At 39.5% G+C, this 16,065-nt stretch overlaps 1 protein-coding gene across 25 annotated transcripts in view; it reads right to left on the bottom strand.

The window, feature by feature from the left end:
• The window catches only part of rapgef6 (Rap guanine nucleotide exchange factor (GEF) 6), a 141,210-nt gene that overhangs the window by 40,277 nt on the left and 84,868 nt on the right, over window positions 1-16,065 (bottom strand). For all 25 annotated transcript variants that reach the window (XM_084386819.1, XM_084386820.1, XM_084386826.1 and 22 more), the window contains 6 exons: window positions 15,304-15,432; window positions 8,514-8,691; window positions 6,446-6,582; window positions 5,121-5,279; window positions 3,630-3,782; window positions 353-517 (listed from right to left, as the gene is read on the bottom strand). In XM_084386819.1, the coding sequence (XP_084242945.1) occupies window positions 353-517; window positions 3,630-3,782; window positions 5,121-5,279; window positions 6,446-6,582; window positions 8,514-8,691; window positions 15,304-15,432 (921 nt within the window). The remainder of the gene's footprint in view (window positions 1-352; window positions 518-3,629; window positions 3,783-5,120; window positions 5,280-6,445; window positions 6,583-8,513; window positions 8,692-15,303; window positions 15,433-16,065) is intronic.

Raw genomic sequence — 16,065 nt, forward strand, 5'->3', positions numbered from 1 at the left:
TGATCATGTTTTGCTGAAGTGTGTTTTCTTTAATTGCTAATGCTCTTTTTACACACAGACTGAACAAAATGAAGCATTGCTTGGTCACTGGTTGAGCTAAACTGGTATTATCTAATTGTGTAGTTAAATTTAACAGCTGACAGATATTCAACATAATTCATGTGTGAGACAGTCTAACAGAAGGACGGACAAAACCAGTCAAATATCAACTGAGTTCTGCTCATATTTCATTACCATTTTCTAAACTATAGCGAATAAACTGTGATAATGTGAGAAATGTTGTTGGTGTCTGAATACATTTTGGTTTGACACACACACACACACACACACACACACACACACACCGACTGACCGTGTCTCTGAGACTGTCCACTTTGAACCACTCCAGCAGTTTCTGGCCCACGTCCATGGGGCTGTCCAGGAAGGTTCGGTGTGTGAGGAGAAAGTCCTCGATGTACGTGGGGTCGACGACTGACGGCTCCTCCACCAGGTGCAGGATCAGGCGCTCAGGAGTGCCCTGGACGGTTCACAGGGATTAAACATTCTGGATTATCAATTTTTAAGGGCATTTGTTGAGGTCAATTTGTAAAGAAAGACTACATGCCTGCGCACATACATATTCAAATGTGCATTACCTATAGACTAAACACGTAGTGCGCATGTGCACGCCGTCAGTGCTTCACAGATTTGTGTTTTTGAAGCTTACGCACAGATGATAATGTTTTTTTTTAGGAGACTTGAAACACACAACACAAGAGCACCTGATGCACAGCAAACTGAAGACCGGTTCAGTGATACGGCACTGATGTCTGAGGCCATCACTCGAGTCATGTGATGTCTAGAAAACAACACTAACTATATTACCTGGAGAAAACCAGATAATACAGTTATCAGACGTCTATATTACTGATCTCCTGCACTGACAGCATTATATGAGAACTGACCTGAGCTGGACGATGACATCACTGTTTTCTCCAGAGCGGCTATATACAGTCATGGCCAAAAGTGTTGGCACCCCTGAAAGTATTTCTCACAGAAAAGTATTGAAATTACACATGTTTTGCTTATACACATGTTTATTTCCTTTGTGTGTATTAGAACAACACAAAAAAACAGAGGAAAAAAAGCTAATTTGACATAATTTCACACAAAACTCCAAAAATGGGCCGGACAAAATGATCGGCACCCTTTCAAAATTGTGGATAAATAAGTTTGTTTCAAGCATGTGATGCTCCTTTAAACTCACTTGGGGCAAGTAACAGGTGTGGGCAAAAGGAGAGAAGTTGACTCTGCATTGTGTTTCTGTGTGTGCCACACTAAGCATGGAGAACAGAAAGAGGAGAAGAGAACTGTCTGAGGACTTGAGAACCAAAATTGTGGACAAATATCAACAATCTCAAGGTTACAAGTCCATCTCCAGAGATCTAGATGTTCCTTTGTCCACCCATGGCACTGTAGCTAATCTCCCTGGACGTGGACGGAAGAGAACAACAGATGAAAGGATGCGACGCAGGACAGTCCGGATGGTGGATAAGCAGCCCCAAACAAGCTGTCCTGCAGGCTCAGTGTCAGCACGAACCATACGTCCACATTTGAATGACATGAAACGCTATGGCGGGAGACCCAGGACGACCCCACTGCTGACACAGAGACATAAAAAAGCAAGACTACAGTTTGCCAAAATGTACGTGAGTAAGCCAAAAAATGAGGAAAAATGAGACCAAGATAGAGCTTTTTGGTAAAGCACATCGTTCTACCGTTTACCGAAAACAGAATGAAGCCTACAAAGAAAACAACACAGTCCCTACAGTCAAATATGGTGGAGGTTCAAAGATGTTTTGGGGTTGTTTTGCTGCCTCTGGCACTGGGTGCCTTGACTGTGTGCAAGGCATCAGGAAATCTGAGGATTACCAAAGGATTTTGGGTCACAATGTAGGGGCCCAGTGTCAGAAAGCTGGGTTTGCGTCCGAGATCATGGGTCAAAAGCACCCAGAAATGGATGGCAACAAAGCGCTGGAGAGTTCTGAAGTGGCCAGCAATGAGTCCAGATCTAAATCCCATTGAACACCAGTGGAGAGATCTTAAAATTGCTGTTGGGAAAAGGCGCCCTTCCAATATGAGAGACCTGGAGCAGTGTGGAAAAGAAGAGTGGTCCAAAACTCCGGGTGAGAGGTGTGAGAAGCTTGTTGATGGTTATAGGAAGCGATTGATTGATTTCAGATGTTTTTTCCAAAGGGTGTGCAACCAAATATTAAGTTAAGGGTGCCAATAATTTTGTCCGGTGCATTTTTGGAGTTTTTTTGTGTGAAATTAGCTTTTTTTTCCCTCTGTTTTTTTTTTTTTTTGTGTTATTCCAATACAGACAAAGGAAATAAACATGTGTATAGCAAAACATGTAATTGCAATACTTAATATTCTGGAAAAATATCAGGGGTGCCAACACTTTTGGTCATGACTGTATATAAATTAACTACATTAATACGTTTTTTACAACAGAAATGAACCATCACTCAACTTACTTAAGCTGGACTGTGACGCTATTTTCTTCTATAAACAAACTGTGTTGCATTACGTTCCTGTTATCTCTGTAAAGCTGCTTTGAAACACTCTGTACTGTAAAGACAGACCTGAAACTGACCCTGAACGCCTCGTTTACAGCCAATCAGAAGATTCAAAGCTGCTCTGAGAGGTGCGCCACTACGAACAGCAAAAAAGGGAAATGCGCCGACTGCCGAGTCCAAGATCGTTTAACTTCAGAAACAGCTTCTCGTGAAACCAGAGGGAGAGATTTAATGAATAAATCTCACCATACTTCCACAGCTAACTTAACCAAAGTTCATTAACACATTCACTTAATTAAATAATTCAATTCATTTTGTATTACATGTTTTCTGGAATGTTCGAGTATGCAAATGAGGCATTATCTAATTAAATATGCACTCATTTGCATACATTTCCAGAACAGGAATTTGCACATCGGATGAAGCCAGGCTCACAATTCTCGTTTGATTTTGTTGATATATTATTGGATTTTTGATAAATCAGAGGGGGAAAAAATGCTTTTTCACCATGTTTTTAGGAATATAATGTAAATCAGGCGAAAGATAAATGAATATAGAGTGGAATAACACTGTAAAGTTTGGTGTAAGTGGAGATTTCTAACCTTGTAATTGAAATCTACAGTTGCAAATAGACAAAAGTGCACTAAAATAAACACTTCAATTTGGATCGTGGATGTTTTTCTCTTCATAAAACAGCCCAAAACTGACCAGTGCATAAAAACAAACGATGGTTTTGTATTGTCAAGTCAAGTCCCCTTCATTTATACAGCGCTTTAACAATACAGATGTTTCACAGCAGCTTTACAGTGATAAGAGGAGATTACAGTCACAGGGATTGTTTAGGCTTTACAGCAGATCTAGAATAAAGTTATTGTCCAGATAAAGTTAGTTTTGATTGATTCACTTCCGTTGCGAAGATGATTAGTAATTAACTTGGTGTGATTAAGGGTCATCTTGTGATGCTTTTTGTCCATTGTTTGTTTTTTGTGTCCACAGAGTCATTACAGTGTTGGCTAAGGCTGCTTTGGGGAAACACACCCGTGAGTAACGCATGAAGATGATCCTCACCTTGATGACGATGTGGCCCTTCCTGGTGCCGCTGCGGTCCAGCTCCCGGTGCTCCTTCACCATCACGATCTCCCCCTCCTCCTCCACCTTGTGTGTGTTCTTCTCCACATGGTTGAGGATGCGACAGTAGTCCTCTTGAGCGATGCACACAAACTGACCCACAACAACATGAGGAAGAGCGATGAACTGAGAGTAGCGCAGGAGGTTAGTCTGAACCAGACATGGATAACACACACTATCACAGCGCCAGCTCATGAGTGCGTGTGCGTGTGTGTGTGTGTGTGTGTGTGTGTGTGAGAGCGAGCACAGGGTTCACGGCGTTAGAGGAAGTTGAGTCTTTATTTTGAGGAATCAGCAGCGCTGCTATATTAGGAGGCTTTTGCATTCGGACCCTGACCACGACACATCATGACCGACAGAGATAGCAGAGTGGAGCGACGTACATCACACATTTCATATTTCATATTCTTAGAGAAGAAAATGGATAAAAACTAACTAAACTAGAGATTTGTGGCCCTAATAATCAGAAATTGACCCATTATATTTGCTATTCTCACTCTGCTGCTCTTCATTCCTGCATTCCCAGGGAACTGACCCTTGACCTTGGTGTTGCTGGCACTGTTCGAACTAACAAACACCTAAAAACTAGAGAGAAAAAAGTTTAAATGCATTGCTTTACATCTGTATTCTCTAAAGTGTTTAATTCCTTTAAATAATAAACAGCCATGACATTTGTGGCCGTCGTTAGTTATTCCTTATTTCACTTTCGGCCACTCCTCGTCACATGACTTCAGAAGAGTTTAATGACAGCATCAGCGTCTTCACAACGTTAAAGCCTGGATGTGAAGCTCACACACACATCAACGTTCCTCGAGGACAGAGTCTGGAGGTGAGGCTTCACACACACGTCAATGTTGTTCAGACCTCAAACACTTTCAACATATCCTCCTCCTTTTAACTCACAACTGACTTCTGCCATAATGAGTTTTTTAATGTAAATTTTTTTACTTTTTATCTCATATTTTCAACTTTTTAGTTTGTAATTCACTTTTTTCATAATTTTATCTTTTTATCTCATGAGTTTTACTTTTATCTTTTTCTTACATAGCATCTCATAATGACATATCATAATTTATACTTTTTATCTCATAATTACAAACTCGTTTTTGTCATAATTTTGTTTATCTAAATTTGTTACCATAATTTTCTATTTTTTATCATAATGATGGGCATAGTATGTTGTAATTTGAACTTTTATCTCACAGTATCAATTTTGTGTTTTCTCTAATAATGTTTACTTTTTATTTCATAATTTTGGATTTTATCTAATTTGTATCTCATCTCTTTTTTTTTTTATAATGAAGACATAGTTTGTCATAATGTGAGCTTTCATCTCATGGTATGTCCAGGAAACAGAACTGGACACCCTGAAGTATCTCATAAGTCTGTCATGTCCTAATCCCGATTCCCCGAGGCATGTGATGCGCTCACCTGGCAGTCGTCGGCTTTGGTGCACACGAGCCCGCTCATGAACTGTGTGTCGAGAGACGGAGAGATGCCGAAGCTGTTGCCCATACACAGCATCTCTGCTCTTCCCTCTCCATAACTGATCTCCACACACCCGTTCAGGATCACGTACCACGTGTTCAGCTGCAAACACACACACACACACACACACACACTAGGTGTTCAGCTGCAAACAGAGCATTTTGATGATCACACACACACACACACACACACATACATACACACACACACACATACACTAGTGTTCAGCTGCAAACACACACACACACACACACACACATACATACACTAGTGTTCAGCTGCAAACACTAACACACACACACACACACACACTAGTGTTCAGCTGCAAACACAACATTTAGATCATCACACACACACTAGTATTCAGCTGCAAACACAATAGAGCACATTTAGATCACACACACACACTAGTATTCAGCTGCAAACACAATAGAGCACATTTAGATCACACACACACACTAGTATTCAGCTGCAAACACAATAGAGCACATTTAGATCATCACACACACACAAACACACTAGTGTTCAGCTGCAAACACAACATTTAGATCATCACACACACACTAGTGCACACAGATCACCACACACACTAGTGCACTCAGATCACCACACACACTAGTGCACACAGATCACCACACACACTAGTGCACTCAGATCACCGCACTCAGATCATCACACACACTAGTGCACTCAGATCACCACACACACTAGTGCACACATGTAAGATGAGTATTATAAAGTAATACCGCTGCAGGAAATGCAGATGAAGGAAGGAAATCATTGCTAAAAACTGTGTGTGTGTGTGTGTGTGTGTGTGTACGAGTGAATCTGCTTCTTGACCTTTGCACCATCTCTTTGCGTTTCTGTCTCTCATGAAGAAAGAGCGTCTGTCTTGTTGACCTTCACTGTAGCCCACACACACACACACACACACACACAACTAACATGGCTGAGCGTCCCCTTTAAACTCATTTATGACGTGCTTCACAGTGTATTTATTTTTTATTTGATTTTTTAAATGTTTTTTACTTAATTTCACTCAATAAATGTGTGTTTGTCTCTTTAATGTGTGCCAGATCTCAGTTCATCTCTTCCTCTACTAGTTACCGCAGCAAATAAACATCAGTGAACATCAGAAGGAATGTCGAAAGATACAGAACAACTTACATCTCATGTAATGGATCAATCAGTGCTTGAACCGCGGAAAGAGGTCAGTAAAACAGCTTGTGATCAGTATGTGTGCTTGTAACTGGCTTGACTGGCTGTACCTCCTGTTTGTCCTGAAGAATGATGGTCCCCTCCAGTTCCACCACCTCGAACATCATGACTCGACACAACTCTCTCCTCACTGACATGGTCATGTTCGCGAAAGCTGGAAGCTGATGCATGAACTCCAGGAGCTGCTCTGTAGAGCGAGAGAGAGAGAGAGAGAGAGAGAGAGAGAGAGAGAGAGAGAGAGAGAGAGAATTTAACCACCAAACAAACACCATTTTTAACAAACCATTACCATTTAAAAGTGAAATATTACGCCACTTTTCACAAGATATAATATAAATCTATGGTGTCTCCAGAATGTGTGTGTGAAATTTCAGCTCAAATTCCCCAGATCATTTATTAGAGCTTGTCAAATTTGCCCCTTTTTTTGTGTTCCTTTAAATGCAAATGAGCTTTAGCTCCGCCTCCGTTCAGAAGAGGGCGGAGTCTTTACACGAGCTTCAGAAACTCCAGCAATAACAGAACAGGCCAATCTCACTCATCCAGAATCCCAGAATCACCAGTAGCGAGTGCAGCCTTACGGAGAGACTCAGGAAGAGTTTCTGAATGTTAGTGGAGACATTTGTGTAGTTGTTGTGGAGTTACATTGATCATCTCATCATCATGTTGAACTTCTCCACAAGTGTCCACAGTTCCTGAGGTGTTTATAAGACAGCGGTGACATGTTCTGGTCAATAGTGTTCAGGGCTCGTCTGTGCTCAACCACAGAACAGATTCAGGCTTTGCTGGATCTCTATCATTGCGTTAGAACTGGTCTCTGCTGTCGCTCGTGAAACCAAATGTCGGCTGGTGTGTGTAAACGTGCAGATTAAGGGCCGGTAATATTATAATAAGATCCTCTTCATACGTCAGAAGGAGAGAGAAATCTGATCGGCTTTCTGGGTTGGTAGAAGCACTGGGGACCCGATTATAGCACTTTAACACGGACAAACTCAGATTTTAATCATATGTCCTCTTTATACTCATAAAAGACATGGGCGTCAGTCTGGTTTGAAATGTGCTGGGGACAGAGACGCATTCATTTTTTTTTTCTCTTTCGCGCAGGTCATGTTTTGAAAGACGATGTCCTGTAGCTTACTAATGTAAATAAATAAAAATGTTTAATAATGTGAATAAATAAATATATCCGGCAATTTTTATGCATGTATTTAAATGGTCCAGGGGCAGAACTTTTGCCAAGCGCGTCAGAGGTTCTGGGATCTAATCCACACTCGTATAGGTTTTTTTTCTTTTTTCTCATCAAACCCGATTATGTTTATCAGTGGTTGTATATCAGGCAGGGACACGTTTGTGTGCATTTTGTTTTGTAATTCACCGGAACGAAGAGAGTCTCCACAACAGATTGAAGCGCGCGTCCGAGTGAAGACTGTGCGCGAGCCACAAGAGAACACGCCACTGATCTCAGCGGCAACGAGCACTTTGATCACTTGATTTAAAAAACAGCACATTTCAGCACTAGATCGCCTCTTATTTAACAAACGAACTAAATGAATGCTCTGCTAGTGAACTGGAGATGTTTTATTTATTTGTATTGGTACATTTGTGCCGCGAGATGTTTCAAAAGTGGTGGGGACAATATCGACCTTAGCAAAAAGTGGTGGGGACATGTCCCACCCGTCCCACCCGCAGATTACGCCTATTATAAAAGACAAAAGAATTACGGGAATACTGGACTCTAAACCACTAAGAAATGCCACAATCAAGATCTTGAAGCAGATTTGAGGGAGAAACACCCAGAAACTCCTCATATGAGCCGCTCTCAGTATAACGCTCTTTCCTTGCCATTAATGCTTGGAAAACACGTCTACGACTCCTTCCATTAAATATAATGTCTAGTGCGGTGGCTGAGATATATGTAAACCTACAAACATGTTGCCATTATTATATTAATGACTTATCGCGAATCGCGAGAGCAAAAAATTACGTTTCAGTCGCATAACATCAGTTAATGGAAACGCCGTCATTTCGCAATATTGTTTTTATCGACATTTAGAAAATCTCGCAAAAGTTTTGCTCAAATAAACGCGACTAGAGAGAGCCTGTTGTGTGTTCTCGCTTTACCGATGTCGTCGTCGGTGCGATCCACCGGCTCCTTCTCCAGACACTCGCGCACCAGATCTCGGCCCAGAAGAGCCTCAGAGGAGCGCTCGATGTCTTCATCCTCCTCCTCTTCCTCAGAGTCCACTGGGGCTTCGGGGAGACCCGACAGATCCACGTCTCCCATCTCACTCTCCGTGGCCTGTGGAGGAACACGTCAAGCTTTACTTCTTCAGCTCCTCACACCATACAGATGCTTTCAAAGCAGCGAACACAGGGTATATACAGGAGTTCAGTTTATGTAAGCTATGAGGTACTCGAGGCTAGTGCTGTATGGTGATCGTGAATAAGTCGCGGCTGGAGGGCGTTGTTAGGCACGACGCGAAGCGGAGTCAGCCGTGACTTATTCACGATACAGCACTAGCCTCGGGTACCTTATTGCTTTTATAAAACGGTTACCACACAATACAAATATTAAAGCCAAATAATATGTATCAATGCAACTATATAATGAAGTAAAATCGAATGAAAATGAAGACAAAAAATAGTCCCTGACAGTGAACAGCAAAAGAAGTTACACACATTATTTCACCATTAGATGGCGGCAAAGACTATCTTTATGAGTGAGTCGTCAGTAGAGAAGACTTTTATATTGAAATGACTCAAAGTTGTTGTGAACACGGAGAAGCAAGACACAACTGACAAATGACTAGCGTGTCACCGGAAAACCCCTTAACTGCAGTGGACATTCAAATGGATATTTTATTATGAATATAGGACTGACCTGAAGGAAAATGGTAAATCTACTGTAAATGCAGGTACACACACTTGCTCGATCTCTCACAATACTCTATAAGCTTCAATGAGAACAAACATATGTTTACATTGCTAAGAGTGGTTGCTAGGGGTGTTGTGTAGTGATACACAGAACCGTTGAGTGAAGCGGTTTATCGTGAATAAAACACAGCTATTGACCAATCAGAATCAAGGACTGGAACTAACTAGGGATGGGCATTTTTCAAACATATTGTATTCAAATATTTGGGCTCATAAAAATCGAATATTCGTTTATTTAAATTACGTTTAATGAGAAAGCCGGTTTTTTTTAAGTTACGTTTTTTGGGGGGTTTTGGCACCATTTCTGAGCAAGCTTACAATTAGGCAATATACACATCAAGCTTACTATATATCTTAAGGTGATGATACACAGGGCAACTTTTTGAGCAATGTTGCTGGGCAATATTGCTGTCAACAGGCAACCAGATGAGACACGGGGCCCACGACTGATCTAAATCATCCAGATAGAAATGTATTGCCCATTTTCAATGGGAAAGTGCCCAAGCAACAATCGCTCGGCAAGATTGCCCAGCAACATTGCTCAAAAAGTTGCCCTGTGTATCATCACCTTAAACGTTTTCTTTTAGTTGAAAACATTAACCTGTTAAGCTGCAACTCCACTTTTGAAAAATCCCCAGAAATGACATACCCAAACTGAAACACATACAGTTCATGAACCCTTTGCACTAAAAGCGCAAGTATGATCTCATTTGAAAGCTGACACCTGGCAGTTTATTGTAAATGTAGAATTAATTATTGTCATAATGAAATTTTTTTTTATAAATAGCTTCAAAGTTTTGTAAAGTTTATTAGAAATTATTTTTTATGAAACATCCTCATGAAAATAATATTGAAGTTGGCACTGTAGCAATCTAGAAATGCACTACAGCTAAAGCCACATGTCTAAACATTTTATGTTTAAAATCTGAAGATAATAAGTCCAAAACTCTGGATTTAGTTAAATGTTTTTCAAGACCATGTCAAATGACTTTATTTTTAACGTCCTGGAATGTCACATGATCATGGCTCTTCTTCATGTTCCATATATGGACTATTATTGTGCTTATAGCGCCCTCAGGCTGCTGGTATGAATTAAAAACACAGTATCAGAGTATCCAAGCGCTCATAATGATTACATCGACGCATTTGGGTATAAATTCAATAAATATTATTCCTGTCTATAGAAATCTGATGTAAACCTATGAGAATATATCAATATTTCTCCAAATCTGCACATTTCTGAGCTAAAGCCCTGAGGGACGTTGTTTTGTGTATCGCTGTCATGACGACAGCACGGGAGTTTTTTTATGAATGAAAGCGGCTGACGCGCATAATTCATATTAAAGGTATCGGCTCATTTTTTCATTTCATAACTCCTGACACAAATTAAGAAATAACTGTCGCTATAAGTTTCTCAGAATACAATAGTGGTCAAATACTGAAACTTGAATCTTATATATTTTTAATGATGTATAGTTTGTCAAGGTATAACATTAAATCTGATAGTAACTTTGAACTATATATATAAAAAAAACGCTTCAGTGCGCCGACGCACTGGCAACGGTTAACAGGTTAAACAATATGTGTAAACAAAAAATAATAAAATTAAAATTAATTTGATTAAAAGTACTTCCATTTTGTAATATAATTTTCATCGAAGTAATTCCAAACTGCGCGAGGCAGACGACGACATTATGTGATCAAATACCATCCACTTGTTAAACACGCTCCACAGCGCCACCCAGTGCATTTAATTATAACTGCGAGTTAGTGATTGGGATTTATCATGGATTCACTGCATTAACAAAAATGCAAAGCAAAGCAACGTAGTAAAATGCGAATAGTATTTTATTTTTCGAATAATAATTACACATCGAATATTCGACAATTCGTGCACATCCCTAGACCAAACCGTTCAATAATAACTTTTAAGACCTCATCGCCACTTCAAGTTTTAACCGGTTACATCGGCGACACTTTCACTTACATTTACTATATATTGATTGTAACATAGCACAACTAAACGTAGTCTTAGTGATTATTCATTATCAATGCAACATAATTCAGAAGGGTTGAAACGAAGCACAAGAGAATTAATTGACAAATTAATTCAATTCTTTGTACAAATATAAAAAAATAAAATATAATACAAAATGTAATACCTTGGAAAATGCCATTTAATACTTTTTAAGGGCCTTAATTTTCTCTAAATTGATTTATCAATTTTTTAAGACCCAGCGGACACCCTGTAATAAGCAGGAAAATATCAGAATCAATAATGCAAACTTCGTTCAAACTCTGCTGTAAAGCAGCCCTAAAAGACAACGGTGTCATTATTCAGCTCAAGTCAGTTCAGTGATTTGAACAAACATCAGTGATTGTGGCTGTTCAGTCTTAGGAAAAGAAATCATGAGGTTTATGTTCTTCAGCACATCCTTTCTCTTTACGGTCACTGTGACCTCTGCTAAACCGATTTAGTAAACGAGAAGAAGGGATTTCTGAGAGCTTACATGTGATTCCCTGATTCATGCGCTGAATGCAAATATCAGGGTCCAGCGTGATGTATAAATACTTTCCTGTCGTGAGCCACGAGCAGCGCTGGAGTTATTAAAGGAGTCGTGACGTGAGAAATCTCATTTGCCTTGATCTTTTGACATGTAAGAGTTCTTCAGATCAGATTGAAGCGTGACCTCTGTGTCTGTGTGATTGTGTTTAGGGTTAATAAAAAGTGTGTCGTTCACCCTGAGCACTGAGACAAACATTTAAAGGATGTTGTGACACCAGAAATCTCATTTACCTTGATCGTTTGACCTTTAAGAGTTCTTTGTAGCATTAAAACATCCTGCAAGTTTCAGAGCTTAAAACGTCCTCCTCATTATAAACAAAGCATTTATTTAAACAAGCTCCAAAAACAGCTTGTTTTGATATTGTAGGGATCTGTGATGTCACACGGGCAAATATATTTGCATATGCCCGCCTCCAAAACAAGACATCGACCAATAGTTACACATCATCACTCCATAGGCTCCGCCCACTGGCCTTCAGTTGCTTAACGGCTGATATTTGCCTAGACTGGATGTGAGCGTCACGTCAAATAAAAACAGAATACATTATAATAACTGACACTGATACATATTATAGTATATACAGTGAGTGTGTGTGTGTGTGTGTGTGTGTGCGTGTGTGTGTGTGTGTGTGTGTGTGTGTAAGCATGAGAACTCCTGAAGAAGCTGTTCTTGCACTCATGCCAGACCTTTATATCTTTATACTGTATTATTTATGACCATCATAAAAAAACCTTTACATACAGTTTTTTCTACTCACCCAAGCATCACAAAGACACACTTCACAAAAAAATAATCAATGATCATCAATCTAACAATAGAAGAGGAGAGAAGTCCGAGAGGAAGCAGAACTCAACTCAAAACACAGATTCAGTGATTCTTTTGAGTCATCATTAAAAAATGTTGTTCATGCAGAAAAACGTCCAAACTTAGAAGTGGGCGAAACGAGGACCAATTTCTTTTCATGTGCCATTGCCCCTAAATGTAAAGAGTGCAAAATATACCTTGCATTTTTAAGAATATGATTAATGTTGGGGATTCAAATTTGAGCCAAATATGCAAGTTAGAGATAGAAATGGTTGAACAGTGTAGTTTGGTGTAATATATACACCGTTTTACATATTCATTATATTTTTAGTTAACATGTTAAGTGATGTCTTCGTTATTTAATGCATGTTTGAATAAATCTGTCATGAAAATTATTACTGACATGAAATTATTAAAATAGTTATTACAGTTTTTTTTTATTGTTTGGTTTGTTGTGGAGAATGTGATATGAAAATTAGCTAACACTTTACAATATGGTTCATTAGTTAACATTAGTTCACAACCTTAGTTAACATGAACTAAGAATGAACAATACTTCTTCAGCATTTATTAATCTGAGTTCATGTTAATATCAACATTTACTAATAAGTTATCAAAATCAAAGGTTGTATTTGTTAACATTAGTTAATGCACTGTGAACGAACATGAACAAACAATGAACAGCTGGATTTTTATTAACTAACATTAACAAACATTAATAAATACAGTAACAAATGTATTGGTAATGGTTAGTTCATGTTAGTTAATACATTCACCAGGGTTGCCAACTTTGGGACTTTGGCTGGAGTGAGACTCTGTAAAACATCAGTGCGCGCGCGTAACCCTAACCCTAATTTAAAAAATGTCAGCCCTTGTTTACTTATATAGCCTAAACCCTGATTTATGAAAAAAGAAAAAGAATGGAAAAGTTTTTCAAAATGTACAATTAATTTATTGATTGCACTATAAAAAAATAAAGATAGAGGTGATTAAATAACAAACATGTAAAACAACAACATCAAAACAATAAAAAAATCTCAAACCAAAAGGGACACATAATAGTTCCTCCACCTCCTCAGAAAACCACAGCACAAGTTCCCCACATGAGGCCTGTTGTAGCCTGTGCCCCAGTGGCAGTGCTGGCCTGTTGTAGCCTGTGCCCCAGTGGCAGTGCTGGCCTGCTTCACCACCTCTGCAGGAGCTCGTATCTGAAGCAGGGTTCAATTCGCTCATGAACGTGTCACGTGACAAATGAACGAAAGACTCGGAAAGTAATTATTTATGTTCCCTGTAAATTATTTTTGACTGCATTATAATGATTTCTTAATTCAGAATATGATAAAGACTGCGTAGGTGGATGTGTTCGGGGAATTTGGCTGTTAAAAGTATAACATTTAAAGCCACTTAAATGAACGAAATGACTCGAAAAAAGATTCGTTCATTTTAATGAATGAGATCGAACAAACGAGTGAGTAAAATGATCCGAACTTCCCATCACTCACAGGGTGCCATCAAGTGCCAGTCTGTTCCTGGTGTCAGTCTTGTTTAGGCCAGTAACTGAAAAGGTTCAGCATCCGCATTTGACTGTGGCAGACTCAACACAATCTGGGCAACCTTTGATCATAAGGGAATTTTAAAATGCCACTTGCCCGATTTGCCAAAACGTAAGCCTATTTTTATTGAGCGATTAGCTAGCCCACATAACGCACGTCAGACAATGTTCGCAACTATAGTTGAAGTCTGTACTCTCGGCACACAGACTGATTAGGCAAGGCTACGTCTGTAGTGAAAGGCACACCATTTTGTTATCTGCTTACCTTGATTGTCATCCAAACTTTCAAACGCGCATCAGTGGCTCCGACTCCGAACCCATGCTCGGAACTCTCTCTGAACTTTTCACACGCAACTGACGTATCAGGTGCAAGGGTTTCAGCGAATCAACGATCAGAGAATACTGCAGTGAGAACGTTGTAGGCAGATTTTGAAAAAGCTTCGATTACTTTGACTTCTGCTATAACCAATATTCAGGACTGGCTTATTAAAACAGGTTTATTAATGAACACAAAAAAAAAAACGTGTATGATGTTTGAAAACAGTTAGTAGAGATGAAACATTCAAATGTATTCCTGAAAGGGGAGGAGCTTGGGATTGTTACAGAGATTACTTTGGATTCTACTCTCACTTTTAAACATGTAAAAAAGTTGTCTAATATTGTAACATTTAATTTAAAGAATTTTAGGTACGTGAGGCCATCTTTGACAGTCGGTGCTGCCAGGTTGATGGTTGTTGGAATAAATTGTTATTGGAATAAGTATGGAAAAGATAAAAGAGAGCATGGAAAATGATTTGTACTGGTATCATAATGGTCTTAAATGAAACTGAATGAATGAAAGCTTGAATGTTTTTTAAATTTTGTCTGTTGTTTGTAAAAATATGTTTGTATGTATTATTCCCCTCTTGATATGGACCCATGGGTCTGAAATAAAGAATATGATAATAAATAATATTTGTGCTTCCAGACTATTGCCTTGCAATGTTATCACTTTCACTGTGCACACGTTCTTCACGGGCACTGGACTCAGACTGAGATGAGGAAGAGGAAGCACCTGGTAGATGTCTGATAGGCTGCTGCTCCCCGAATCACTGGCGATGCTGCATCCTGATTGGCTGGGAGGCATGTGCATCTGCTGGGGAGGGTGGTCCGTCAGGTGCATCTTGCTGAGGTCAACAGGAAGCTGTTCACACGAGACAGGAAGAGAGAACGGTTGAGGACATCATTTATAATGCAGATCATGAGCAACCCTGTCTGGATCAGCAGGACTGAGAACACGAGAGAGGAAAAACACGCCAACTTCAAACACACGTAAAGCACACTTAATGAATGAATCTTGTCATAAAATCTAATTTATAAAACGGATAGCAGTGATGCGCAGGTCAATGTATAAACAAAAATGGGTGCGAGTAGAAACACGTAGTTTTTGTGTGTGTCCCTTTAAATGCAAATGAGCGTTAGCTCCGCCTCCATTCAGAAGAGGGCGGAGTCTTTACACGAGCTTCAGAAACTCTAGAGTTGAGGATCTATTTGCAACAAAAGAAGAAGAAATCAAGAAATCACAGGCAAACCGAAACACATAACTAACAGGACACAGGTGAACCAAATAAAAAATGAAAACTCAACACAGGGAACCACAGAAATGCAAAGAACATCAAAAATAAAAGTCTCAGGGAACAGAACTGTGACGAGTGAAGTGCTTTGAGCGTGTATGTGCCGATAGAGTTTCTTCAACAACATATATCAGACCGTTTTTAACAAGCCTGCTCGCGGTTGCCAGATGTCAAGAGTTTAAATCCCCCAATCTGAGCCTTTT

This window comes from Rutilus rutilus, assembly GCF_951802725.1.
Source record: "Rutilus rutilus genome assembly, chromosome: 18".
In the NCBI taxonomy this organism is placed as follows: domain Eukaryota; kingdom Metazoa; phylum Chordata; class Actinopteri; order Cypriniformes; family Leuciscidae; genus Rutilus; species Rutilus rutilus.